This window comes from Crinia signifera, chromosome 3, assembly GCF_055691185.1.
Source record: "Crinia signifera chromosome 3, ASM5569118v1, whole genome shotgun sequence".
Classification (NCBI taxonomy): Eukaryota; Metazoa; Chordata; class Amphibia; order Anura; family Myobatrachidae; genus Crinia; species Crinia signifera.
In genome coordinates this window covers 153,611,298-153,633,535 of record NC_139219.1, presented here as the reverse complement: position 1 = coordinate 153,633,535, position 22,238 = coordinate 153,611,298, and the positions used below count along the sequence as shown (strand labels likewise).

At 42.6% G+C, this 22,238-nt stretch overlaps 1 protein-coding gene across 2 annotated transcripts in view; it reads left to right on the top strand.

Moving 5' to 3' along the window:
• Positions 1 to 22,238, top strand: part of SLC18B1 (solute carrier family 18 member B1) — a 155,788-nt gene that overhangs the window by 120,863 nt on the left and 12,687 nt on the right. For both annotated transcript variants that reach the window (XM_083176779.1, XM_083176778.1), the window contains exons 11-13: positions 2,287 to 2,361; positions 14,541 to 14,634; positions 14,743 to 14,795. In XM_083176779.1, the coding sequence (XP_083032905.1) occupies positions 2,287 to 2,361; positions 14,541 to 14,634; positions 14,743 to 14,795 (222 nt within the window). The remainder of the gene's footprint in view (positions 1 to 2,286; positions 2,362 to 14,540; positions 14,635 to 14,742; positions 14,796 to 22,238) is intronic.

Genomic DNA, 22,238 nt, shown 5'->3' with positions numbered 1-22,238 from the left:
GTTAATGGTTGTAGTCATTAGGCGTACGTTCGCCTACCGCATGAACGAGTGGTGTCCGCAAAGCAATAGTACACTTGTGGACACCGCACATTTCAGCCCTTTTTGCTCGCGTGCATTCGGAGTGGTTTCCGAATGTACGCCCCCCAACATAAGTGTACTCCCCCGTGTCCGCCCATGTTTCCGCCCCGTTTTGCCCACTTTGAAACTACGCCCATGTGTCATTCCGCATGACGCCCATAATACGCCCCTATTTCCCGACTGATTGCGGTGACCAGTTTTGGACGGGCTTTGTCCGAACTGGTACCGAGTCAAGGCGTGGCACATGCGCGTAGCGTTCTCCACGCATGCGCAGACGCCGTAAAGACGCGATCCGTAAGAACGCGGTAAAGTCCGCATCAATCAGAATAAGGGCCATAGTGCAGATCTGCACTATATAGACAAGGCAGCCAAGACTTTCTGGCTTCCGATACATGAACGCGCATCGGGATCGGATCGGGATCGCAAGGGTTAAAACCCTTGCGATCTGCATCCGATGTTGATCCGATGCCGATCCGATGTTGACTATATCGTCAACATCGGAAATGAAATTGGACCGTGTGTACACAGCATAACTCTCTTCCTGGAGAGGTGGTGTCGGTAGACATAATAAATACGTTTAAAATAAGGTTGACAAACCTCTATTGGGTAAAAACATCCAGGGGTACAAACAACAATCATAATCTATCTTTAAATACTGTAAATCAGAATACACAACGCATAATAAGGAATGTAGCAAATAGATCATACACACTAACCAAGGTTGAACTCTATGGACTCACTTCTTTATTCCTATGCTAATTGAATCATTCTGAGCACTGTATCACACCCTCTGTTGATGCTTCTCCTTATACCCTTTTTCTTAAACTGAGTATGCAATCAGCGATATATTTGCGGTTTGAGCAAATGGCTGATATATTGCTTGGGGTCAGCAGGTGTGTACACCTAATTTGTCCGTGAACAATGTTTCTCACAGACATATTACGTTGGCTCTGCAGCACAGCTGATGCCAGATATATCTGTAGATACATTGGTGCATCTGACTGTGTTTATGGACAGTCCACTGACCACTTTTACACTTGATGACAAGACCAACATATTGAGAGGCCAATCGGTAAGTGTGTATGTTTAGCAGAATCAGCCTCTTGGTTGGCTAATCCAGTGGCCGCCAGATATCTCGGTACAGTTTGTACTCTATCAGTAGGGACTTTGCAGACAGAAGTTCACGCACTCTTGTTTAAGATCGGAGATGATTATTAATAACTGCATAATAACGGACAACTCCTTTGGTTGAAAATTAGCTGGTTAATGGGACATCTGTGCTACAGTTTTATGTTTGGCCACACTTGTTTCAGATATTGGTTTCTGCTAAATGGCAGCACCAGCTATGACTCTCATAATTTGTCGGTCCCAGCATACTGATTCTAATTATTCTATCATAGTGTCCATCGCAGTTAGAAACCGCTTACTACAGTATATGATTTATTACACTTATAGGGGTCTGCCCAATTATTTACATGTTCCTTGCACCTTCAAGTCATTGTGGCAGCCACATGTTACAGCATATACAGTATGTTTTTTTTTGATTATTTTCTTAAAACATTATTATATATATATATATATATATATATATATATATATATATATATATATAATGCACCAAACAACATCGGCACTCACCTTTCCTAGTTTTGGGGTGCCCTATGGCTTATGACCACATTGTTTAAACAGAAAAGTAGTGGCTCTGCACTCACTAAATTAACTGATATTAATAAATAGTGGAGATTTAGTTCATGAATTGATCAATGCATTTAAGCCTGCAACCCCCTTCACGGGACCCCACTTTTTTGCAGATCCTCACACTATTGCTCAAAATTATTACAATATACATAGCTATCACATTAATGTTTGATTCCAGGCATGCTATTTGGTGTAAAGCTCACAGCCGGCTATGGGGGTTATTCAATTTCCTTCGGTACTCCGTGCTTTAGCATTTGAGCGCATGTGCAGACGTAGGGTGCGTGCACCCACTGCAAACTTTCAGTTCGCCGGGTGCACGCACCCATGATGGCATGAGGGGGCAGGGGATATAGATAGATATCTATATCCACAGCGATGTGAATAAAACTTGCTGGTCCGCAATGTGCTCTATCTCTCCTATACTGTCCCAAACATATGGCTCCCCCTTGTTTGAAAGAGTTTTATATTATAATGCTATCATCTTATAACATTACTATGATTTGTTTTCAGAGAGAATGGCTTTGAAGACGGCCTTAGTACGTTGGGACTCGTCTCTGGACTGTTTAGTGCAATGTGGTCTGCAGGGTATGTCTGACAGAAATTGTACTACTTACAGTATCATTGATAATTGGGTTGCCTAGAAATGACTTCTCTGTCATACATTATAGCATTTTAGCTGGTCAAAATTATAGTTGTGAATGCATTTACTCTGGGGCATTTTAACAGAGGAGGGCTCCTATGTTCAGGGTCCATGTGGACAGTGGCGTAGCTAGTGTAAGGCAGCCCCCGCTGCCGTTTGGGGGAGGGGGCAGCAGAAGGGGCGCCCGGCGCACTGCGTGACAATCATCAACTACACTACAGTATAATGACTTACATGTTGCTGCTGCCGCAGTGTGGGTGCCGCGCGGACTCGGACCCCCCCCCTTCCCCTCCCCCACCACAGCCTGTACCCATTCACCATCCCCTGTCATTAAGAGCCCAAGCGCAGCCACCTACACTGTGGGGCTGCTGCTGACGCCCGCCCGGCAGAGCGCAGAGCATTAGTGGGAGGGGAGGGGACGAGGTCATGCGGCCGAGGCGGAACTACCGGATCTTTTCATGCTTCTGCCGGGGGTTGCACCTGCCAAGGCCAAGATCCTGCTCCTGCCGGCGCCTACAGCGAGACCATGCTGACTCCAAGACCCTTCTCTGGCCGGAGCCGTGGATGGGACCATGCGTTACGCTCCCAGCCGCAGGGGAGCTCCAGGGCTAGGCAGCAGCCAGCAGCAGACATAACAGAAGGCAAAAACAGAGCAGCGCTGCGGTGGGGAGCAGCGTTTACTGACATGGGTGAGTGCTGACTCCAGCTATGTACACAATTGTGTGTACAGTAAATGTATGTATTGGGGGCACAGTTCATGTGTTTGGGGGGACAGTGTGTGTGGGAGGAAAATGTGTTTAAAGTATGAATAAGGGCACAGTGATGTGTATTGGGGCACAGTGCATATGTATGTGGTCATAGTGTGTGTATTGGGGCACAGGGCATGTGAATAGGGTAACAGTGTGTATTAATTGGAGCACAGTTCAAGTGTATGGGCTCACTATGTGTATTGGGGCACTGTGCATATATATGGGTCACAGTGTGTTTATGGGGTTCAGGGGGATGTAGTGTAGTGATGTAGTGTGGGGTATAGGGGGATGTGATGTAGTGTGGGGTATAGGGGGATGTAGTGTAGGGTATAGGGGGATGTAGTGTGGGGTATAGGGGGATGTAGGGTATAGGGGGATGTAGTTTAGTGATGTAGTGTGGGGTATAGGGGGATGTAGTGCAGTGATGTAGTTTGCAGGTATAGGGGGATGTAGTGTGCGGTATAGGGGGATGTAGTGTAGTGTGGGGTATAGGGGGATTTAGTGTAGTGATGTAGTGTGGGGTATAGGGGGATGTAGTTTGCAGGTATAGGGGGATGTAGTGTGGGGTATAGTGGGATGTAGTGCAGCATATGGTAATACATATACATATATCTATAGCAACTTGGAGAAGTGCAGCGTCCAGCAAATACTTCATATACAATTTAATAAAGTACAACTTTTTTCAATACACTTGTATCGTCTTACGGTACTATTGAAAGGTTGCACGTTGACATTAAAATTTATATGAAGTATTTCATGGCTGCAGTTCTGCACATCTCCAACTTTTTGTTACTGTGGCTGCGTGCGGGCACCAATTGGCATTATTGTGGTCGTGTAGGTAGGGGCCCCACTGCACCTCTTTGCCCAGGGGCTCATAATGCTGTTAAGATGGCCCTGGGAGGACGGTCACCTAGTCCCATGCGGTGAGGTTAGTGGTTTGTGAGGCACTGGCTTGTTGGAGCCAGCTCCAACATGCCACCTGCGTGCCCCCAGTCTACTGTTTCTATTTGGCTCATATTGTACTCTTTTCTGTCAATATATATATATATATATACTCCAATTTTCCCTCCACACAGTTGCGGGGGGGAAGCTGAACACTCTCCTTATGAACAATAAAGTCACTGATTCCGTGTAAAATCACAATAATCCATTTAATGTAACAGGTCAATTCCCATCTTGCTCCGACGTTTCGGTCCTTACCCAGACCTTTATCAAGGAGCCTATAGCAATATATACAAAACAAATATCATCTAGATGTCTGCAAACACAATTTAGCAAGACATCAAAGAGATACAAATAGTAAAAAAAAAACGTTTTTACATACTTAAGCGATGAGACATCAGCGTTCAAATGAGGCTTTAACCACAGCCCTGGGGGAATCAGGAGCAGCCACAATGTAGGTCTGCCTTAGTCAGGTTTAAATAACCTTATGCATCACACTTATCGTGTTTAATTTGGCGCCGATAATTCAAATCAGCGCTACTAGTGCGCGTACGCACTTCCGGTAAAACCGGAAGCGCGTCACCCGGAAGCAACTCCCGGTGACACGCACATCTGAGCCGCATATTCACCGGAGTTGCCGGCGGATGTGCATAATGCTCAATAGACAATAGAGCATATATGTTAATGGTACTACCAGGCGGGCAGTCAGCAAACCGATACATTCGATTTGCTACAGCATAAATAGCGCACAACTGCGGGAATCTCGTATAATGGGTTTAAGAATTTTAAGATGGCGGATAATTTGAACCGCAGGTGGAACGCATGGGGTGTCTGCGCCACCTATGGGTAAAAGATCAGATAGCATGGATAACATTGAATCTGGTGATGCAATATGCCGTGAATAAGTCCGCTGGGCTGTGGGGTAAACCTGACAACATGTACTGGTGTGAAACAATATACAACCACCAATAAATCAAAAGAATTTTTTGACTAATCGTCAATACTATATTACTATAACAATTAGATTGTTATTAAGTGTGATATTCATTCTGATTTTAGTCTTTATTATTTCTAATTTTTTATAAATATTTTTTATTATTATTTCATTTATTTATTTTTTATGTTAATTTTATTTAGTTGATAAGTGTCATAAAGAAATGGTGTAAACATTTGAATGACACATGGCCAGTGGTGGTTGATTACTTGGCGGTTGTATGACAAAATGAAAAAAATATATACAACAAATGACACATGAGGTAATTGTAGTCACATCGAGATGGTGGTGCCTCTAGTGGGTTCCAGACCATAGCATTATCAATGATGATCATCAGAAAGACAGTGTATAGGGAACCGGACATATGTCTTCTTCAATTTTTAAGAAATATTGCTAGCGGGTTGTGTTCGTTAAGCCCACGCGGGGACAATGTGCCTAGTTGGTGAATCCACCTACACTCTGTTTTCTTCAAAAGCAATCCTCGGTCACCACCCCTAGGAGGGGGGGGGACCCAGTCAATCAGCCGGCATCTCAAGGTCGCAATCTGGTGGCCTGCTGCTAAGAAGTGCCGAGGCACTGGAAGTTCAGCCTTCCCTGTTTCCAACGCAACCCTAATAGAGTTCCGATGGTTGGCCATCCTCTCACGGAATTTTCGTGTGGTCATTCCCACGTATGCTAACCCACAGGGACAATTGAGGAGGTAAATTACGAAATCCATTTGACAATGCAAACGGTAACGGATTTTAATGGGTCTTCCAGAATGGGGATGTGGAAAGGTAGGGCCAGATATCATGCTGTTGCACGTCGTGCACCCTGCGCAACGGAAACATCCTGGACGCTTGGTGTAGAGCCAGGTTGTATTCTGTTCAGATTTGGGATTCAGGGTAGGCCTCATTAGTAACTGTTTTAAGTTGGGACCCTTCTTGTATGCAAACATCGGGGGGTCATAGTGTTGTAATTTCAATGTGGGATCAGATTTCACTATTGGCCAATGTTTTTTTATGCTGTTGTTGATGTTACTTGAAGCGTGGTTATAAGTATTCACATAAATCATCCTTTGTTTAACCTTTGGAGTGATGGCTTGCTCACGTCTTGTGGACTTCTGGATGTTTTTCTTTGCTTTATGGAGACATCTCTTGAGAGTCGTGGTTGGGTAGCCTCTATCTATAAAATGTGAGGTCATCTCGTCAATCTGTTTCTCCATGATACTTGTGTTGGAGTTGTTTCTAATGACTCTCATGTATTGAGATATAGGTAGATTCTCCTTCAAGGCAGGGGGGTGCTGGCTAGTTGTAAGCAGCAACGTGTTCCTGTCAGTCTCTTTTCGGAATAGACTGACTTGGATTTTGTTATCAATCAAAGAGACATTAATGTCCAGAAAAATGATAGAACAGACATCAATAGCGTGAGTGAATTTGATGGGAGAGTCCAGATTGTTTAATTCAGTCATCATTTGGTTGAAGGTATCAATAGGGCCGTCCCAAATTAAGAAAACATCATCTTTGAACCGTTTATAAAAAACAATTGATTCAATGTGTTTTGGTAGAATGTGGGTTGTCTCGTAATTATGCATGAATAGACCCGCATATGATGGAGCTAGATTTGACCCCATTGCGGTACCAGAGAGTTGAACATAGAATTTATTATTGTACATGAAATGGTTACATGTAAGAATTAAGGTAGCCAACTGTATCAGAAAATCCGTGGGTGGATCAGTAATGTCTCTTGTGTCGAGTTTTCTACGTAACACCAATAGACCTTCGTCGTGTGGGATTACCGTGTAGAGTGAGCACACGTCCATTGTTGCCAGTTTCACTGAACCAGTGATGTTTACTTGAAGTATTTTATCGATAAAATCGGATGTGTCCCTTATGTAGGTACTGGTTGAAGTGACTAGAGGCTGTAATTGGTGATCCAAGAAAATTGCCAGAGGTTGTAGTAGTGATGACCGGGCTGATATAATTGGTCGCCCTGGGGGATCAATATTAGATTTGTGAATCTTTGGAAGAGTATATATAATCGGACACACTGGAAATTGTACTGTGAGAAAATCATGCTGTTCCTTAGTGAGCCAATTTGACTTAAGTCCATGGAGCAATATTGTATCGACCTGTTTCTTATACTCAGGGATAGGGTTGCAACTCAGTAGCTTATAGGTTTTTATGTCGGATAGCTGACGCATAATTTCTTTGTCATACTGGGCCCAGTCTTGTATGACAACTGCTCCGCCTTTATCAGCTTGTCTGATCACGATACTGGCATCCTGTTTGAGTTCTTTGAGGGCAGTTCTTTCTCCGTGTGTCAGGTTATCAAATGTGGGTTTCCTAGATGTTCCCGCAATCTCTTGCTCTACAAGTCGGGAAAAAGTTTTAATGCTAGCATTGGATGATGCAGGATCGTACATTGAGGGTGAGCGGAAGACTGGGACTGTCCCCATCATTGGGGTTTCCTTAAATTGCTCGTGGAGTCGCAGTTTACGGCTGAATCTATATAGATTAACCGAGGCCGAAAAGTTATCATGCGGGTGGGTGGGTACGAATGAAAGGCCCTTGGATAATAAAGAGGACATTTCTGTTGACAAAGGTTTGTCAGACAAGTTAAATACTAAGTCTGGATTTGCTTTCGGATGCGCTTGCCCAAATCGACCACTTCGGGGGTGGGGCCTGTGCCCCTTCCTTTTCGGGATCTTACTGGCTGAGTTGATGTGCCACCGTCCGTCCCTAAAAAAGCTTGTGGAGCACTTGATTGATCTGTGTCTGATGCGGAAGTTGACGAGCCTGTGTGGAGGTTGTAGGGGTTCCTTGCTTGTCTCCTGGTGCGGTACTGGCGTTGTGGGCGTCTCGTACCTGAATCCCCAGAGAGCCACCTGTACACCGTGTGATTTTGGTAGTCTGTTGTTACCACTGCCAGCTTATTTCTTTTAAATGACACCAACTCCCGTTTATACTCATCCACTTGAATCCTCAATTTATCCAACAGATTACAAGATTTTTCGCTTTTTATTGTAGCTAGGTGTTCAATACCGAACTCCTCTATGGTCTTTTTTACTTTCTTCAATTCGGTGCCAACTTCCTCGACAACCAGGAGCATTAAATCGAGAGAGCATTTATTTAATACTCCGCACCAGCGGCTACAAAAAAGTTGGGTTATTGCGTCCCTACTGAAACTTAGAAAGAGGGAAACAGATCTCTCATTACACGGTCACTTCCTCTCCGAGTACCATAGAAAAAAATTTATCCCTAGAGGTTTTAGAGTACCTAATGTTCCGACTTTGGGACGCAATAACCCAACTTTTTGTAGCCGCTGGTGCGGAGTATTAAATAAATGCTCTCTCGATTTAATGCTCCTGGTTGTCGAGGAAGTTGGCACCGAATTGAAGAAAGTAAAAAAGACCATAGAGGAGTTCGGTATTGAACACCTAGCTACAATAAAAAGCGAAAAATCTTGTAATCTGTTGGATAAATTGAGGATTCAAGTGGATGAGTATAAACGGGAGTTGGTGTCATTTAAAAGAAATAAGCTGGCAGTGGTAACAACAGACTACCAAAATCACACGGTGTACAGGTGGCTCTCTGGGGATTCAGGTACGAGACGCCCACAACGCCAGTACCGCACCAGAAGACAAGCAAGGAACCCCTACAACCTCCACACAGGCTCGTCAACTTCCGCATCGGACACAGATCAATCAAGTGCTCCACAAGCTTTTTTAGGGACGGACGGTGGCACATCAACTCAGCCAGTAAGATCCCGAAAAGGAAGGGGCACAGGCCCCACCCCCGAAGTGGTCGATTTGGGCAAGCGCATCCGAAAGCAAATCCAGACTTAGTATTTAACTTGTCTGACAAACCTTTGTCACCAGAAATGTCCTCTTTATTATCCAAGGGCCTTTCATTCGTACCCACCCACCCGCATGATAACTTTTCGGTTAATCTATATAGATTCAGCCGTAAGCTGCGACTCCACGAGCAATTTAAGGAAACCCCAATGATGGGGACAGTCCCAGTCTTCCGCTCACCCTCAATGTACGATCCTGCATCATCCAATGCTAGCATTAAAACTTTTTCCCGACTTGTAGAGCAAGAGATTGCGGGAACATCTAGGAAACCCACATTTGATAACCTGACACACGGAGAAAGAACTGCCCTCAAAGAACTCAAACAGGATGCCAGTATCGTGATCAGACAAGCTGATAAAGGCGGAGCAGTTGTCATACAAGACTGGGCCCAGTATGACAAAGAAATTATGCGTCAGCTATCCGACATAAAAACCTATAAGCTACTGAGTTGCAACCCTATCCCTGAGTATAAGAAACAGGTCGATACAATATTGCTCCATGGACTTAAGTCAAATTGGCTCACTAAGGAACAGCATGATTTTCTCACAGTACAATTTCCAGTGTGTCCGATTATATATACTCTTCCAAAGATTCACAAATCTAATATTGATCCCCCAGGGCGACCAATTATATCAGCCCGGTCATCACTACTACAACCTCTGGCAATTTTCTTGGATCACCAATTACAGCCTCTAGTCACTTCAACCAGTACCTACATAAGGGACACATCCGATTTTATCGATAAAATACTTCAAGTAAACATCACTGGTTCAGTGAAACTGGCAACAATGGACGTGTGCTCACTCTACACGGTAATCCCACACGACGAAGGTCTATTGGTGTTACGTAGAAAACTCGACACAAGAGACATTACTGATCCACCCACGGATTTTCTGATACAGTTGGCTACCTTAATTCTTACATGTAACCATTTCATGTACAATAATAAATTCTATGTTCAACTCTCTGGTACCGCAATGGGGTCAAATCTAGCTCCATCATATGCGGGTCTATTCATGCATAATTACGAGACAACCCACATTCTACCAAAACACATTGAATCAATTGTTTTTTATAAACGGTTCATAGATGATGTTTTCTTAATTTGGGACGGCCCTATTGATACCTTCAACCAAATGATGACTGAATTAAACAATCTGGACTCTCCCATCAAATTCACTCACGCTATTGATGTCTGTTCTATCAACTTTCTGGACATTAATGTCTCTTTGATTGATAACAAAATCCAAGTCAGTCTATTCCGAAAAGAGACTGACAGGAACACGTTGCTGCTTACAACTAGCCAGCACCCCCCTGCCTTGAAGGAGAATCTACCTATATCTCAATACATGAGAGTCATTAGAAACAACTCCAACACAAGTATCATGGAGAAACAGATTGACGAGATGACCTCACGTTTTATAGATAGAGGCTACCCAACCACGACTCTCAAGAGATGTCTCCATAAAGCAAAGAAAAACATCCAGAAGTCCACAAGACGTGAGCAAGCCATCACTCCAAAGGTTAAACAAAGGATGATTTATGTGAATACTTATAACCACGCTTCAAGTAACATCAACAACAGCATAAAAAAACATTGGCCAATAGTGAAGTCTGATCCCACATTGAAATTACAACACTATGACCCCCCGATGTTTGCATACAAGAAGGGTCCCAACTTAAAACAGTTACAAATGAGGCCTACCCTGAATCCCAAATCTGAACAGAATACAACCTGGCTCTACACCAAGCATCCAGGATGTTTCCGTTGCGCAGGGTGCACGACGTGCAACAGCATGATATCTGGCCCTACCTTTCCACATCCCCATTCTGGAAGACCCATTAAAATCCGTTACCGTTTGCATTGTCAAATGGATTTCGTAATTTACCTCCTCAATTGTCCCTGTGGGTTAGCATACGTGGGAATGACCACACGAAAATTCCGTGAGAGGATGGCCAACCATCGGAACTCTATTAGGGTTGCGTTGGAAACAGGGAAGGCTGAACTTCCAGTGCCTCGGCACTTCTTAGCAGCAGGCCACCAGATTGCGACTTTGAGATGCCGGCTGATTGACTGGGTCCCCCCCCCTCCTAGGGGTGGTGACCGAGGATTGCTTTTGAAGAAAACAGAGTGTAGGTGGATTCACCAACTAGGCACATTGTCCCCGCGTGGGCTTAACGAACACAACCCGCTAGCAATATTTCTTAAAAATTGAAGAAGACATATGTCCGGTTCCCTATACACTGTCTTTCTGATGATCATCATTGATAATGCTATGGTCTGGAACCCACTAGAGGCACCACCATCTCGATGTGACTACAATTACCTCATGTGTCATTTGTTGTATATATTTTTTTCATTTTGTCATACAACCGCCAAGTAATCAACCACCACTGGCCATGTGTCATTCAAATGTTTACACCATTTCTTTATGACACTTATCAACTAAATAAAATTAACATAAAAAATAAATAAATGAAATAATAATAAAAAATATTTATAAAAAATTAGAAATAATAAAGACTAAAATCAGAATGAATATCACACTTAATAACAATCTAATTGTTATAGTAATATAGTATTGACGATTAGTCAAAAAATTCTTTTGATTTATTGGTGGTTGTATATTGTTTCACACCAGTACATGTTGTCAGGTTTACCCCACAGCCCAGCGGACTTATTCACGGCATATTGCATCACCAGATTCAATGTTATCCATGCTATCTGATCTTTTACCAATAGGTGGCGCAGACACCCCATGCGTTCCACCTGCGGTTCAAATTATCCGCCATCTTAAAATTCTTAAACCCATTATACGAGATTCCCGCAGTTGTGCGCTATTTATGCTGTAGCAAATCGAATGTATCGGTTTGCTGACTGCCCGCCTGGTAGTACCATTAACATATATGCTCTATTGTCTATTGAGCATTATGCACATCCGCCGGCAACTCCGGTGAATATGCGGCTCAGATGTGCGTGTCACCGGGAGTTGCTTCCGGGTGACGCGCTTCCGGTTTTACCGGAAGTGCGTACGCGCACTAGTAGCGCTGATTTGAATTATCGGCGCCAAATTAAACACGATAAGTGTGATGCATAAGGGTATTTAAACCTGACTAAGGCAGACCTACATTGTGGCTGCTCCTGATTCCCCCAGGGCTGTGGTTAAAGCCTCATTTGAACGCTGATGTCTCATCGCTTAAGTATGTAAAAACGTTTTTTTTTACTATTTGTATCTCTTTGATGTCTTGCTAAATTGTGTTTGCAGACATCTAGATGATATTTGTTTTGTATATATTGCTATAGGCTCCTTGATAAAGGTCTTGGCAAGGACCGAAACGTCGGAGCAAGATGGGAATTGACCTGTTACATTAAATGGATTATTGTGATTTTACACGGAATCAGTGACTTTATTGTTCATAAGGAGAGTGTTCAGCTTCCCCCCCGCAACTGTGTGGAGGGAAAATTGGAGTATATTTGAGGATCATGTGGCACATGTTTCCCTCTTCCTGAACACCCCTCAAGTTGTCTACTACATAGTGAGAGTGCGTTCTTTCTCTGGTATATATATATATATATATATATATATATATATATATATATATATATATATATATATATATATATATATTTATAATTGTTTGAACAAAAACTGGAGGGGGGGGGGGGGGCGCAAGAATTTTTTTGGCAGGGGGGAGCAAAATTTCTAGTTATGCCACTGCATGTGGACCTCCTCTTTCCTGCGCAGTACATGCAAGCATTGTGTCAGAGACTACTCTGCATGTGCTGGTCTGCAACGAAATACTGTAGGCAAAAGCTCCATTTTCTATGTGATTTCTGCTGCAAACAACAAATATATTAATCACAATATTCAATGTTTAATATGTGGTTAGGAGTATTTCAGATTCAAATGAAAAGAATATCTACAGATCTAGATAAGAGACCTAAAAGAATAATAACAATAATTCTAGTGCATTTTTGGAATAAAATTAATATGTTCTAAAAAGTGTGCCTATTATGTCACAACTCTTTGCAATTCATAAGTGACTGCTGATGCTGGACAAACGGCTGCAAAGTACTGACTTGTGATACCATGAAGCCCCAATTAGTTATATTGTTGGGGAATAAAAATATGCAAACAACCTCCAAGGGGTTATATCAGATTAACATATTCCCTGCTAGGAGTTGACGCAGCCCCTGGAGCCTGGCAGGCAGCTCACTTGGGACCCACCGGCAGAAAAATACGTGCTAACTTTCTATTAGCAGTGTCGGTTGTTCGGACTGGTGGGACAATACTATTATACTGTGAGCTGCTTATTCACTTTAAAATCTTATATTCCATTGTGGTTTCAACGAATTCCAGGACACTATTTGCTATCTGCTGTGTATTATACAATACAGCAAAGAAAAACTGTTAATTACAGTACTAGTACAAGCTATTTAGCTCCTTTATAAGCACATTCTATATTAAATATTTCAGTTTAACTATACAGTATGTTGAATATACTGTGAATATGTTATTCTGATTTAACCAGGAGGTTATTTGTATATTTGTAATGTGATATTAAAATTATTATTGTTTAACTTTTGGATTATGTATTAAGAGTCCCTTGGTTCATGTTGCTTTGATTTGTTTTTGGAGGCTGGCAGATCTCCTCCATAGTCGCTGCTGATATATGGTCTGCGACCATTAAATAAATTTGGGCCTACACGCAAGCCTGCAAATGGATGTTTATGCAAAACATCCATTTGCAGGGACATTTGGCATGTACAGGGCATTCGCATGCCCTGGTGGGCGGCGTTACAAGCAAGCAAGGAAATAATGCTGATTTGCAAGCCAACCAGAATCCATTGTCCTTTGAATGACCCTCTTTTTATAGATGTGAGTACAGTTACCACATAGCCGACTAATGTCAGCGAGGGCATGGATTTATAATAGCATAATCTGTGAAGGGTTCATGTTGCTTAAAATGGGCACTTTGGTGCATTCAGCATAAAATCATAACTGCGTCTGTATTTAGGAACAGATCCCAAAATAAGTTTTTATTTTGTTGTGCAATGTGTTCTGATTTGTACAGCTCTGAGGCTGCAGGTAATGCATATTGGACCACTGCTTTCTGTGGGACATATACTATACTTTGTTTAAGCAAGTTTAATAAGAAGCATTGTGATATGTATGGAGAAATAAAGTAAAATATTTTGATGAATGGAATGCCCTCTAACTGTTCTTAGAATCTTAGTTGAAGGTGTTTGCACAGATTTGATAATATTCAGGACTAAAACCAGATATGCAATTGTCGATATGCCATCTGGCCAGACTGATTAGACTGGCATATCATGTATAACACTGTGTGTATGCACCCTCCCGCAGTCACTTGCACCAGTGATTACGGGTGATCTCTTCTGACGGGGATGTTGGAAAGTTTCCCCATCGCTCCAGTGTGGACCTGGCTTTATAGAGGACTTTTTACTTTTGTAGACATTTATCTTTACAGTACATTCACAACTTTGAAAACCTTTTTCTGCTTCTGAAATTGATTATTTTGTAGATGATGTATATGTTCATACAATCTATTGCTGTGTTTACAAATTTTTTACAATTCTAGATCATTTTTGGGCCCAACACTTGGTGGATTTTTGAATGAAAAGTTTAAATTTCAATGGGCAGCTGCCATTCAAGGACTTCTACCCCTCCTGGCGGTGAGTTGACTAAAATCCTATATTATTCTAAATTGAAAATAAAACATGATATGTTTTTTCTAATTTTTATTATTTTCAATTTTTAGTAACTCTTTTCTTACCTTGTAGGGTGTGTTGACGGTAATATTTTACTTTTGGGAAACAAATAAAAGAAAAAGAAGGTAAGAATACTTACAAAGTGCTAAACACAATTTCTTTTTCCATGGCCATCAACCCTAATTATAGACTGGGAGTTCCGGAACTAGGGAGCAAAAGCATGTAAACACCTGTAGAACTTAGAATTATAAAGACCAAATTTAGACTTCAGATGCTCAAATCCCTTGAGAGAGTCGGAGAGATACACTCGGTTCACTCAGGGCCGGTGCAAGGTCTCTAGACACCCTAGGCAAGGCTACAAAATACCGCCCCCTGTATCCCCAAACATTGGCAAACGCAGGATTTCTAAAGGGAGGTTTCAATATAGGTGGTGCGTGTGTACTGTAATTGCATCTCCCATCCAATTTAATGACATAGTGGAAGCATCAGGTGAACACTCGCTATTCCTTGTGGATTGCAGCAACATCTATAAGGACACATGTGTATGTGTGTGTTATATATATATATATATATATATATATATATATATATATATATATATATAAAATACTCCATGCAATTAGCAGCTGACTGCTGCATCTACTAGAAAAAAAAACAAGAGAGAGTTCATTGAGGAGGGCAGGACAGGTTACACCTCCTCCACTGACAGCTTTATATAAGGACATCAGGGGGTGCTCCAACTGAAGTATACCTGCTCCTTAAGTAATGTAGATAAAGGTATTCCTCTGTAGTTTCAAACTGTCAGTTCCATTGTTCATCTCATTATCATCTTCACCCCCCCTCCCACCACCACCACCACTACTCCTACCATCCTCTTTCAGACTCATTAATATTTCCTCTATCATCCTGTCCCCCTCCCCCCGTTTCAATTTCTTTCTCTCCATTTACTTTTCTCATCACTTCCCACTTCCATATTTTAATATAATTATAATTACTACAGGTTGAGTATCCCGTATCCGAGTATCCGTTATCCAAATTATTCCGAAAACCATACATGCCAGAAAGTGAAACATTTTTTTTTTTTTGCTAAAAACTCGCTGGGGACATTTGTAACAGCATCACTGGGGACATGATATGTAACTGGCACTATATATGTGCAAGACAATGATTGCTTGGCATTCAAATTCAATATCTGAGATAGTACACAAATTTTGTTTCATGTTTTGAAACCTTGTTTTTTGAACAAATAAATTATATTTGTGTGTATTTTATGTGGTAATAAAATATATTTGTGTGTATTTTATGTGTTTATACAGCATACATGCAAGATACTTCAAAATACATAATTGAAATATTAAAATATTCCGAAATACGGAATAATCCGTTATCCAAAATTCTCCTGGTCCCGAGCATTTTGGATACGGGATACTCAACCTGTATTAATTAAGACTTCTACTGCTTCTCACTCAACCCATTACGCCACTGTAAAGGTCTGGAAGCTCCCAAGCCTTCTGAGTGCTAGCCTCCGCCGCCACTCCCTGCTTCTTGCAGGTCCCGTCTCCAGCATCACTGCCGCTCCAGCCACTGCCCATGGCATGTAGCCGGCATAGTAAGGTCCAGAAAGGGAGTTCCGGCGGGACACCAAACATGACTGCTCGCGGAAAATTGAGTGAGGGGCTGCCACTACAGTTCCGCACATGACCGCGTCACCCGCTGCTGAAGGAGGGGGGCGGACCTGATTTATTTGGAATCGTCACACTGGCGCTGCTGTGTCGGTGGAAGGATTTCTGATGGGCGGCCAGGTCATCCATGCTCCTCAACACTAAATGTAAAATAGCAGCGCACCTAAGAGATCTATAGAAGAACTGATTGGCAGCGCCTGGTGCCGCCCTCTAGTGGCCGGCGCCCTAGGCAAATGCCTTAACCTGCCTAGTGGTGGCGCCGGCCCTGGGTTCACTGTATGTGCCGGAGCTTGAAACCAGGAAGCACGTCCTGCAGACTTATACCCTTTTCCACTACAAGCCGGGTCGCACCTGGGATTTTGTACCCAGGTGCGACACTGCTTATAAACCCTTTTCCACTAGCGCCCTCTACCCAGGATAATGCTGGGCGGGTGACTTCACTGGAGGTGGGTCCTGAACCGGCGATGGGAGAAGAGAACATCTTTCAGTGCCGGCTATGGGACCTGGGTTACCTACTCACACTGCATAGCAAGCCGGGTTGATCCCATGTTCAACCCGGGTTGAAATTACTGGTCTCACGACCTGGGTCATTTAACCTTGGAGCGTTTCCACCTGCCAGCAATCCCGGGTTTTGCACCCTCCTGTGCAAAAACTCAGAATATTTAGTCTAGTGAAAAAGGAGTATTAACTAGCTCAGACAGCTTTATTGCAGAGGGGTGTATCATGATTACACTCCTTACTTCTAAAGGACTATGAGATACTGTAAGTTGCAGACACAATATGCCTGCGGAAGGATAGGAGCAAGATCTGCACAGCTTTTTATGTATAGAGAAATTGTAAACAGGTCAGCTGCACCACTAATAAATTCTCAACTTGGAAAGCCAGACCACGTGAGCCTCTATTCCAATATTGAATAGCACTACCACAAATAAAAGAGGAGAGTAAGACACAGACCAAATGTGAGTTGTAATATATACAGGTACAGTACTTTGACTGGACAACCATTTTAAACCGATTTACCCTGCCTGGAGTTTACACCAAGCGTAAAGTTTTCTAAATGATTACTGCCAATGTTAAGCTTAGCATATTCAGCAGTACTGTATAGTCGACAAGCAGATCCCCAAATATTTTAGCCACCAGCTCCACTGCAAGGTCCTTCAACATAATGGCGTCCACAAAATCATGAATAAGACTTTATATAGATATAGATCAGGTATACTCATGATATTTATTACAGCTACTATTCCATTTCCTACATTCCAGGTGAAAGCAAAGTAGGTGAGGGTGGAGCATGAAGACTCACATTTGCATCTCCACCAAGGGGGGAATTAATTTCAATAAAGGGTGCAAATTGCCACTGCATTTAAGCACTGTCAGGGAAACCATATTTTGCATGTCTCTCTTGCCTGATTTTCCCCTTTAAACCTCTTAGTTAAGGGATGTGTTATTCTGTCACGCCTTCAGTCACCAAGTTACAGCAAGCAGTCAGTCAAAGCTAGCAGCTTACCAAGACCCAGAGAGGCCGCCCTGGCGAATAGACTCCCCCCGACTGCCGTATCCCTTTGCACCCATGCAATGGGATGTGTTATGACAACACATGCCCTCGCATGTCCCACAGCAGGAGAATTATTCGATGGTCACCGACCATGGATAGAAATTAGTGGATTTAGTGATTTATATTTGCATGTGCCGGGACGGAGACAGGGCGGACGGCTGACATCATGTGACATCCTATCGGGTGTGGTATGTGACTCCGACAGTCGAGATCCCGACAGTCATTATCCCGACGTCGGGATCCCGACAGTCATTATCCCGATGTCGGGATCCCGACTGCTCAGAGTCAGACAGCATGGTGAGTGCAAAAAAGCCCCTTGCGGGCACGGTGGCTCGCTACGCAAGCCACCTATTCTATTCTCCCTCTATGGGGGTCGTGGACCCCCACGAGGGAAAATAGCGGGTGGCCGTCGGGCACCCGGCTGTCGCCGTTTTGACTGTCGGGATCCCGACGTCGGGTAAATGACTGTCGGGATCCCGACTGTCGGGAACTCGTCCGGCACCCATCCTATCTGGATATGACTTTCTGTAGGAAATGTTTTAACAGGCAATTTGACTAAATCTATTTTGAAGATTTCTGGTGTTTTTTTAAACTGCATCTACTGTATGAATACTTTTTTTTAGAAATGCAATGTATGGCAAACATATGAAAAGACTATGAGATATGATTAACTTTATTTTAAATGGGTGCATTTTTGATAAATATCTAAGTAATTAATTAAAAAATCCTTAGAATTAAGACCTTTTCGGTGGATGGGACTAAGGTGTCTATATACTAAGCCTTGTAGATAAAAAATAAAGTGGATGGAGATAAAGTAACAGCCAATCAGCTCCTAACTAATTTTTCAAACACAGGCTGTAGCAGTTAGGAGCTGATTGGCTGGTACTTAACCCCTTCCCGCCGCAGCCTGTTTTTGCCTTCCTGACAGAGCCCTTTTTTTCAAATCTGACATGTATCACTTAAGTGGGGATAACTTTTTTTTGCTTTTACTTATCCCAGTGATTTTGAGATTGTTTTCTCGTGACACATTGTACTTCAAGTTAGTGGTAAATTTGGGTCGATACAGTCTGTGTTTTTTTGTGAAAAATACCAAAATGTCGTAAAAAAATGGAAAATTTTGCAATTTTCAAAATGTTAAATTTTCTGCTTGTGAGACAAATAATCATAACACTCAAAATAGTTAATAACTAACATAGACCATATGTCTACTTTATGTTTCCATCATTATTTCAACCTCCTTTTATTTTTTTTGGACACTAGGAGGCTTAAAATATGAATATCAAATTCTCAAATTTTCAAGAAAATTTCAAACACTGATTTTTTTAGGGACCAGTTCAGTTCTGATGTGACTTTGAGGGACTTGTATGTGAGACACCCTCATAAATGATGCCATTTCAAAAACTGCACCCCTCACAGTATTCAAAACAGCATTTTGGAAGTTTGTTAACCCTTTAGGTGTTTCACAGGAATTAAAACAAAGTGTAGGTGAAATTTCAAAATTTCATTTTTTTTGCAGATTTTTATTTTTAATACATTTTTCTAAGGAACACAGTAGATTTTACTAGAGAAATGTGACTAAAAATTGATTCCCCCAATTCTTTTGTTTTCATAAATATCCTATATGTGGCCCTAGTGTGCACGTTGACCAAACCACAGGCTTCATAATAGAAGGAGCACCTACTTGATTTTGGAGCCTCCTTTTTATGAGATTATTTTTTAGGCACCATAAGATGCTAAAAGTTAGGAACCCCCCCACAAGTGACCCCATTTTGCAAACTACACCCCTCAGGGAATTCATCTAGGGGTATAGTGTACATTTCAAACCCCCAGGGGTTTCACCAATTGTGGTGCAACTGGGCTGTGAAAATGAAAAATTACATTTTTTACACAAAAATGCAGTTCTGGCTCAATTTTTAATTTTCACAAGGAATGAAGGAGACAAAGCACCCCAAAATCTGTGCCCCAATTTCTCCCGAGTACGGCAATGCCTCACATGTGACCAAAAAATACCATTTGGGTGCATGGCAGGACTCAGAAGGGAAGGAGTGATATTTGGATTTTGCAGCACAGATTCTGGTGGAATGTTGGTGGGTGCTATGTCGCATTAGCAAGACCCCCGAAGCACCAATACAGTGGAACCCCCCCACAAGTGACCCCATTTTGCAAACTACACCCCTCAGGGAATTCAACTAGGGCTATAGTGTACATTTCAAACCCCCAGGGGTTTCACCAATTGTGGTACAACTGGGCAGTGAAAATGAAAAATTAAATTTTTTACACAAAAATGCAGTTCTGGCTCAAAATTTTTCATTTTCACAAGGAATGAAGGAGACAAAGCACCCCAAAATCTGTGCCCCAATTTCTCCCGAGTACGGCAATGCCTCACATGTGACCAAAAAATACCATTTGGGTGCATGGCAGGACTCAGAAAGGAAGGAGTGATATTTGGATTTTGCAGCACAGATTCTGGTGGAATGTTGGTGGGTGCTATGTCGCTTTGTCAAGACCACCGAAGCACCAATACAGTGGAACCCCCCCACAAGTGACCCCATTTTGCAAACTACACCCCTCAGGGAATTCATCTAGGGCTATAGTGTACATTTCAAACCCCCAGGGGTTTCACCAATTGTGGTACAACTGGGCAGTGAAAATAAAAATTTAAATTTTTTACACAAAAATGCAGTTCTGGCTCAAAATTTTTCATTTTCACAAGGAATGAAGGAGACAAAGCACCCCAAAATCTGTGCCCCAATTTCTCCCGAGTACGGCAATGCCTCACATGTGACCAAAAAATACCATTTGGGTGCATGGCAGGACTCAGAAGGGAAGGAGTGATATTTGGATTTTGCAGCACAGATTCTGGTGGAATGTTGGTGGGTGCTATGTCGCATTAGCAAGACCCCCGAAGCACCAATACAGTGGAACCCCCCCACAAGTGACCCCATTTTGCAAACTACACCCCTCAGGGAATTCAACTAGGGGTATAGTGTACATTTCAAACCCCCAGGGGTTTCACCAATTGTGGTACAACTGGGCAGTGAAAATGAAAAATTACATTTTTTAAACAAAAATGCAGTTCTGGCTCAAAATTTTTCATTTTCACAAGGAATGAAGGAGACAAAGCACCCCAAAATCTGTGCCCCAATTTCTCCCGAGTACGGCAATGCCTCACATGTGACCAAAAAATACCATTTGGGTGCATGGCAGGACTCAGAAGGGAAGGAGTGATATTTGGATTTTGCAGCACAGATTCTGGTGGAATGTTGGTGGGTGCTATGTCGCATTAGCAAGACCCCCGAAGCACCAATACAGTGGAACCCCCCCACAAGTGACCCCATTTTGCAAACAACACCCCTCAGGGAATTTATCTAGGGCTATAGTGTACATTTCAAACCCCCAGGGGTTTCACCAATTGTGGTACAACTGGGCAGTGAAAATGAAAAATTAAATTTTTTACAAAAAAATGCAGTTCTGGCTCAAAATTTTTCATTTTCACAAGGAATGAAGGAGACAAAGCACCCCAAAATCTGTGCCCCAATTTCTCCCGAGTACGGCAATGCCTCACATGTGACCAAAAAATACCAGTTGGGTGCATGGCAGGACTCAGAAGGGAAGGAGTGATTTTTGGATTTTGCAGCTCAGATTCTGGTGGAATGAATGGTGGGTGCTATGTGGCATTAGCAAGACCCCCGAAGCACGGTGAAATGATGAACCTAATAATCCATAGATGTGTGGTATATTTTAAAACACTCCTTTATACATAGGCCGGGTTTGTCGGGGCAAGTTTCACAGTGGAAAATAGTATCCTTTCTTATTCCCTTTTTATAGCAAACTTTGCACCTTTTTTGTGTCCTGCCCTTTTTTGCAGTGGAGGGGATTTCGTTAGGAAAATGCTGCCCTGGTACAATAAGGGGGCCAGTACTAGAAGTACTGGGGCCCTCTGCCTGCTGGTTCCCAAATATTAGGCCCTTTATGACTTCCTCTTGAAAGTGCATAAATGTCCCCCTCTGGCTGGTAGAACGGAATAGCACGTAAGCCTTATACAGTGCCATCTGGATGATATACACGGCCAGCTTCTTTTACCAGATTTTTGTTTTCCGCAGGGCACTGTACGGCTTCAGTACCTGATCTGAAAGATCCACTCCGCCCATGTACTTATTGTAATCTAGGATATAATTAGGTTTTGAGGTGTGGGTACTGGTACCTCGTACAGGGACGGAGGTGGTACTGTCTCCATGAATTGTTGTCAGTATAAGGACATCCCTCTTGTCCTTATATTTGACCAACAACATATTTTCGGTGGATTGTGCCCTGCTTTCACCCCTTCTCAG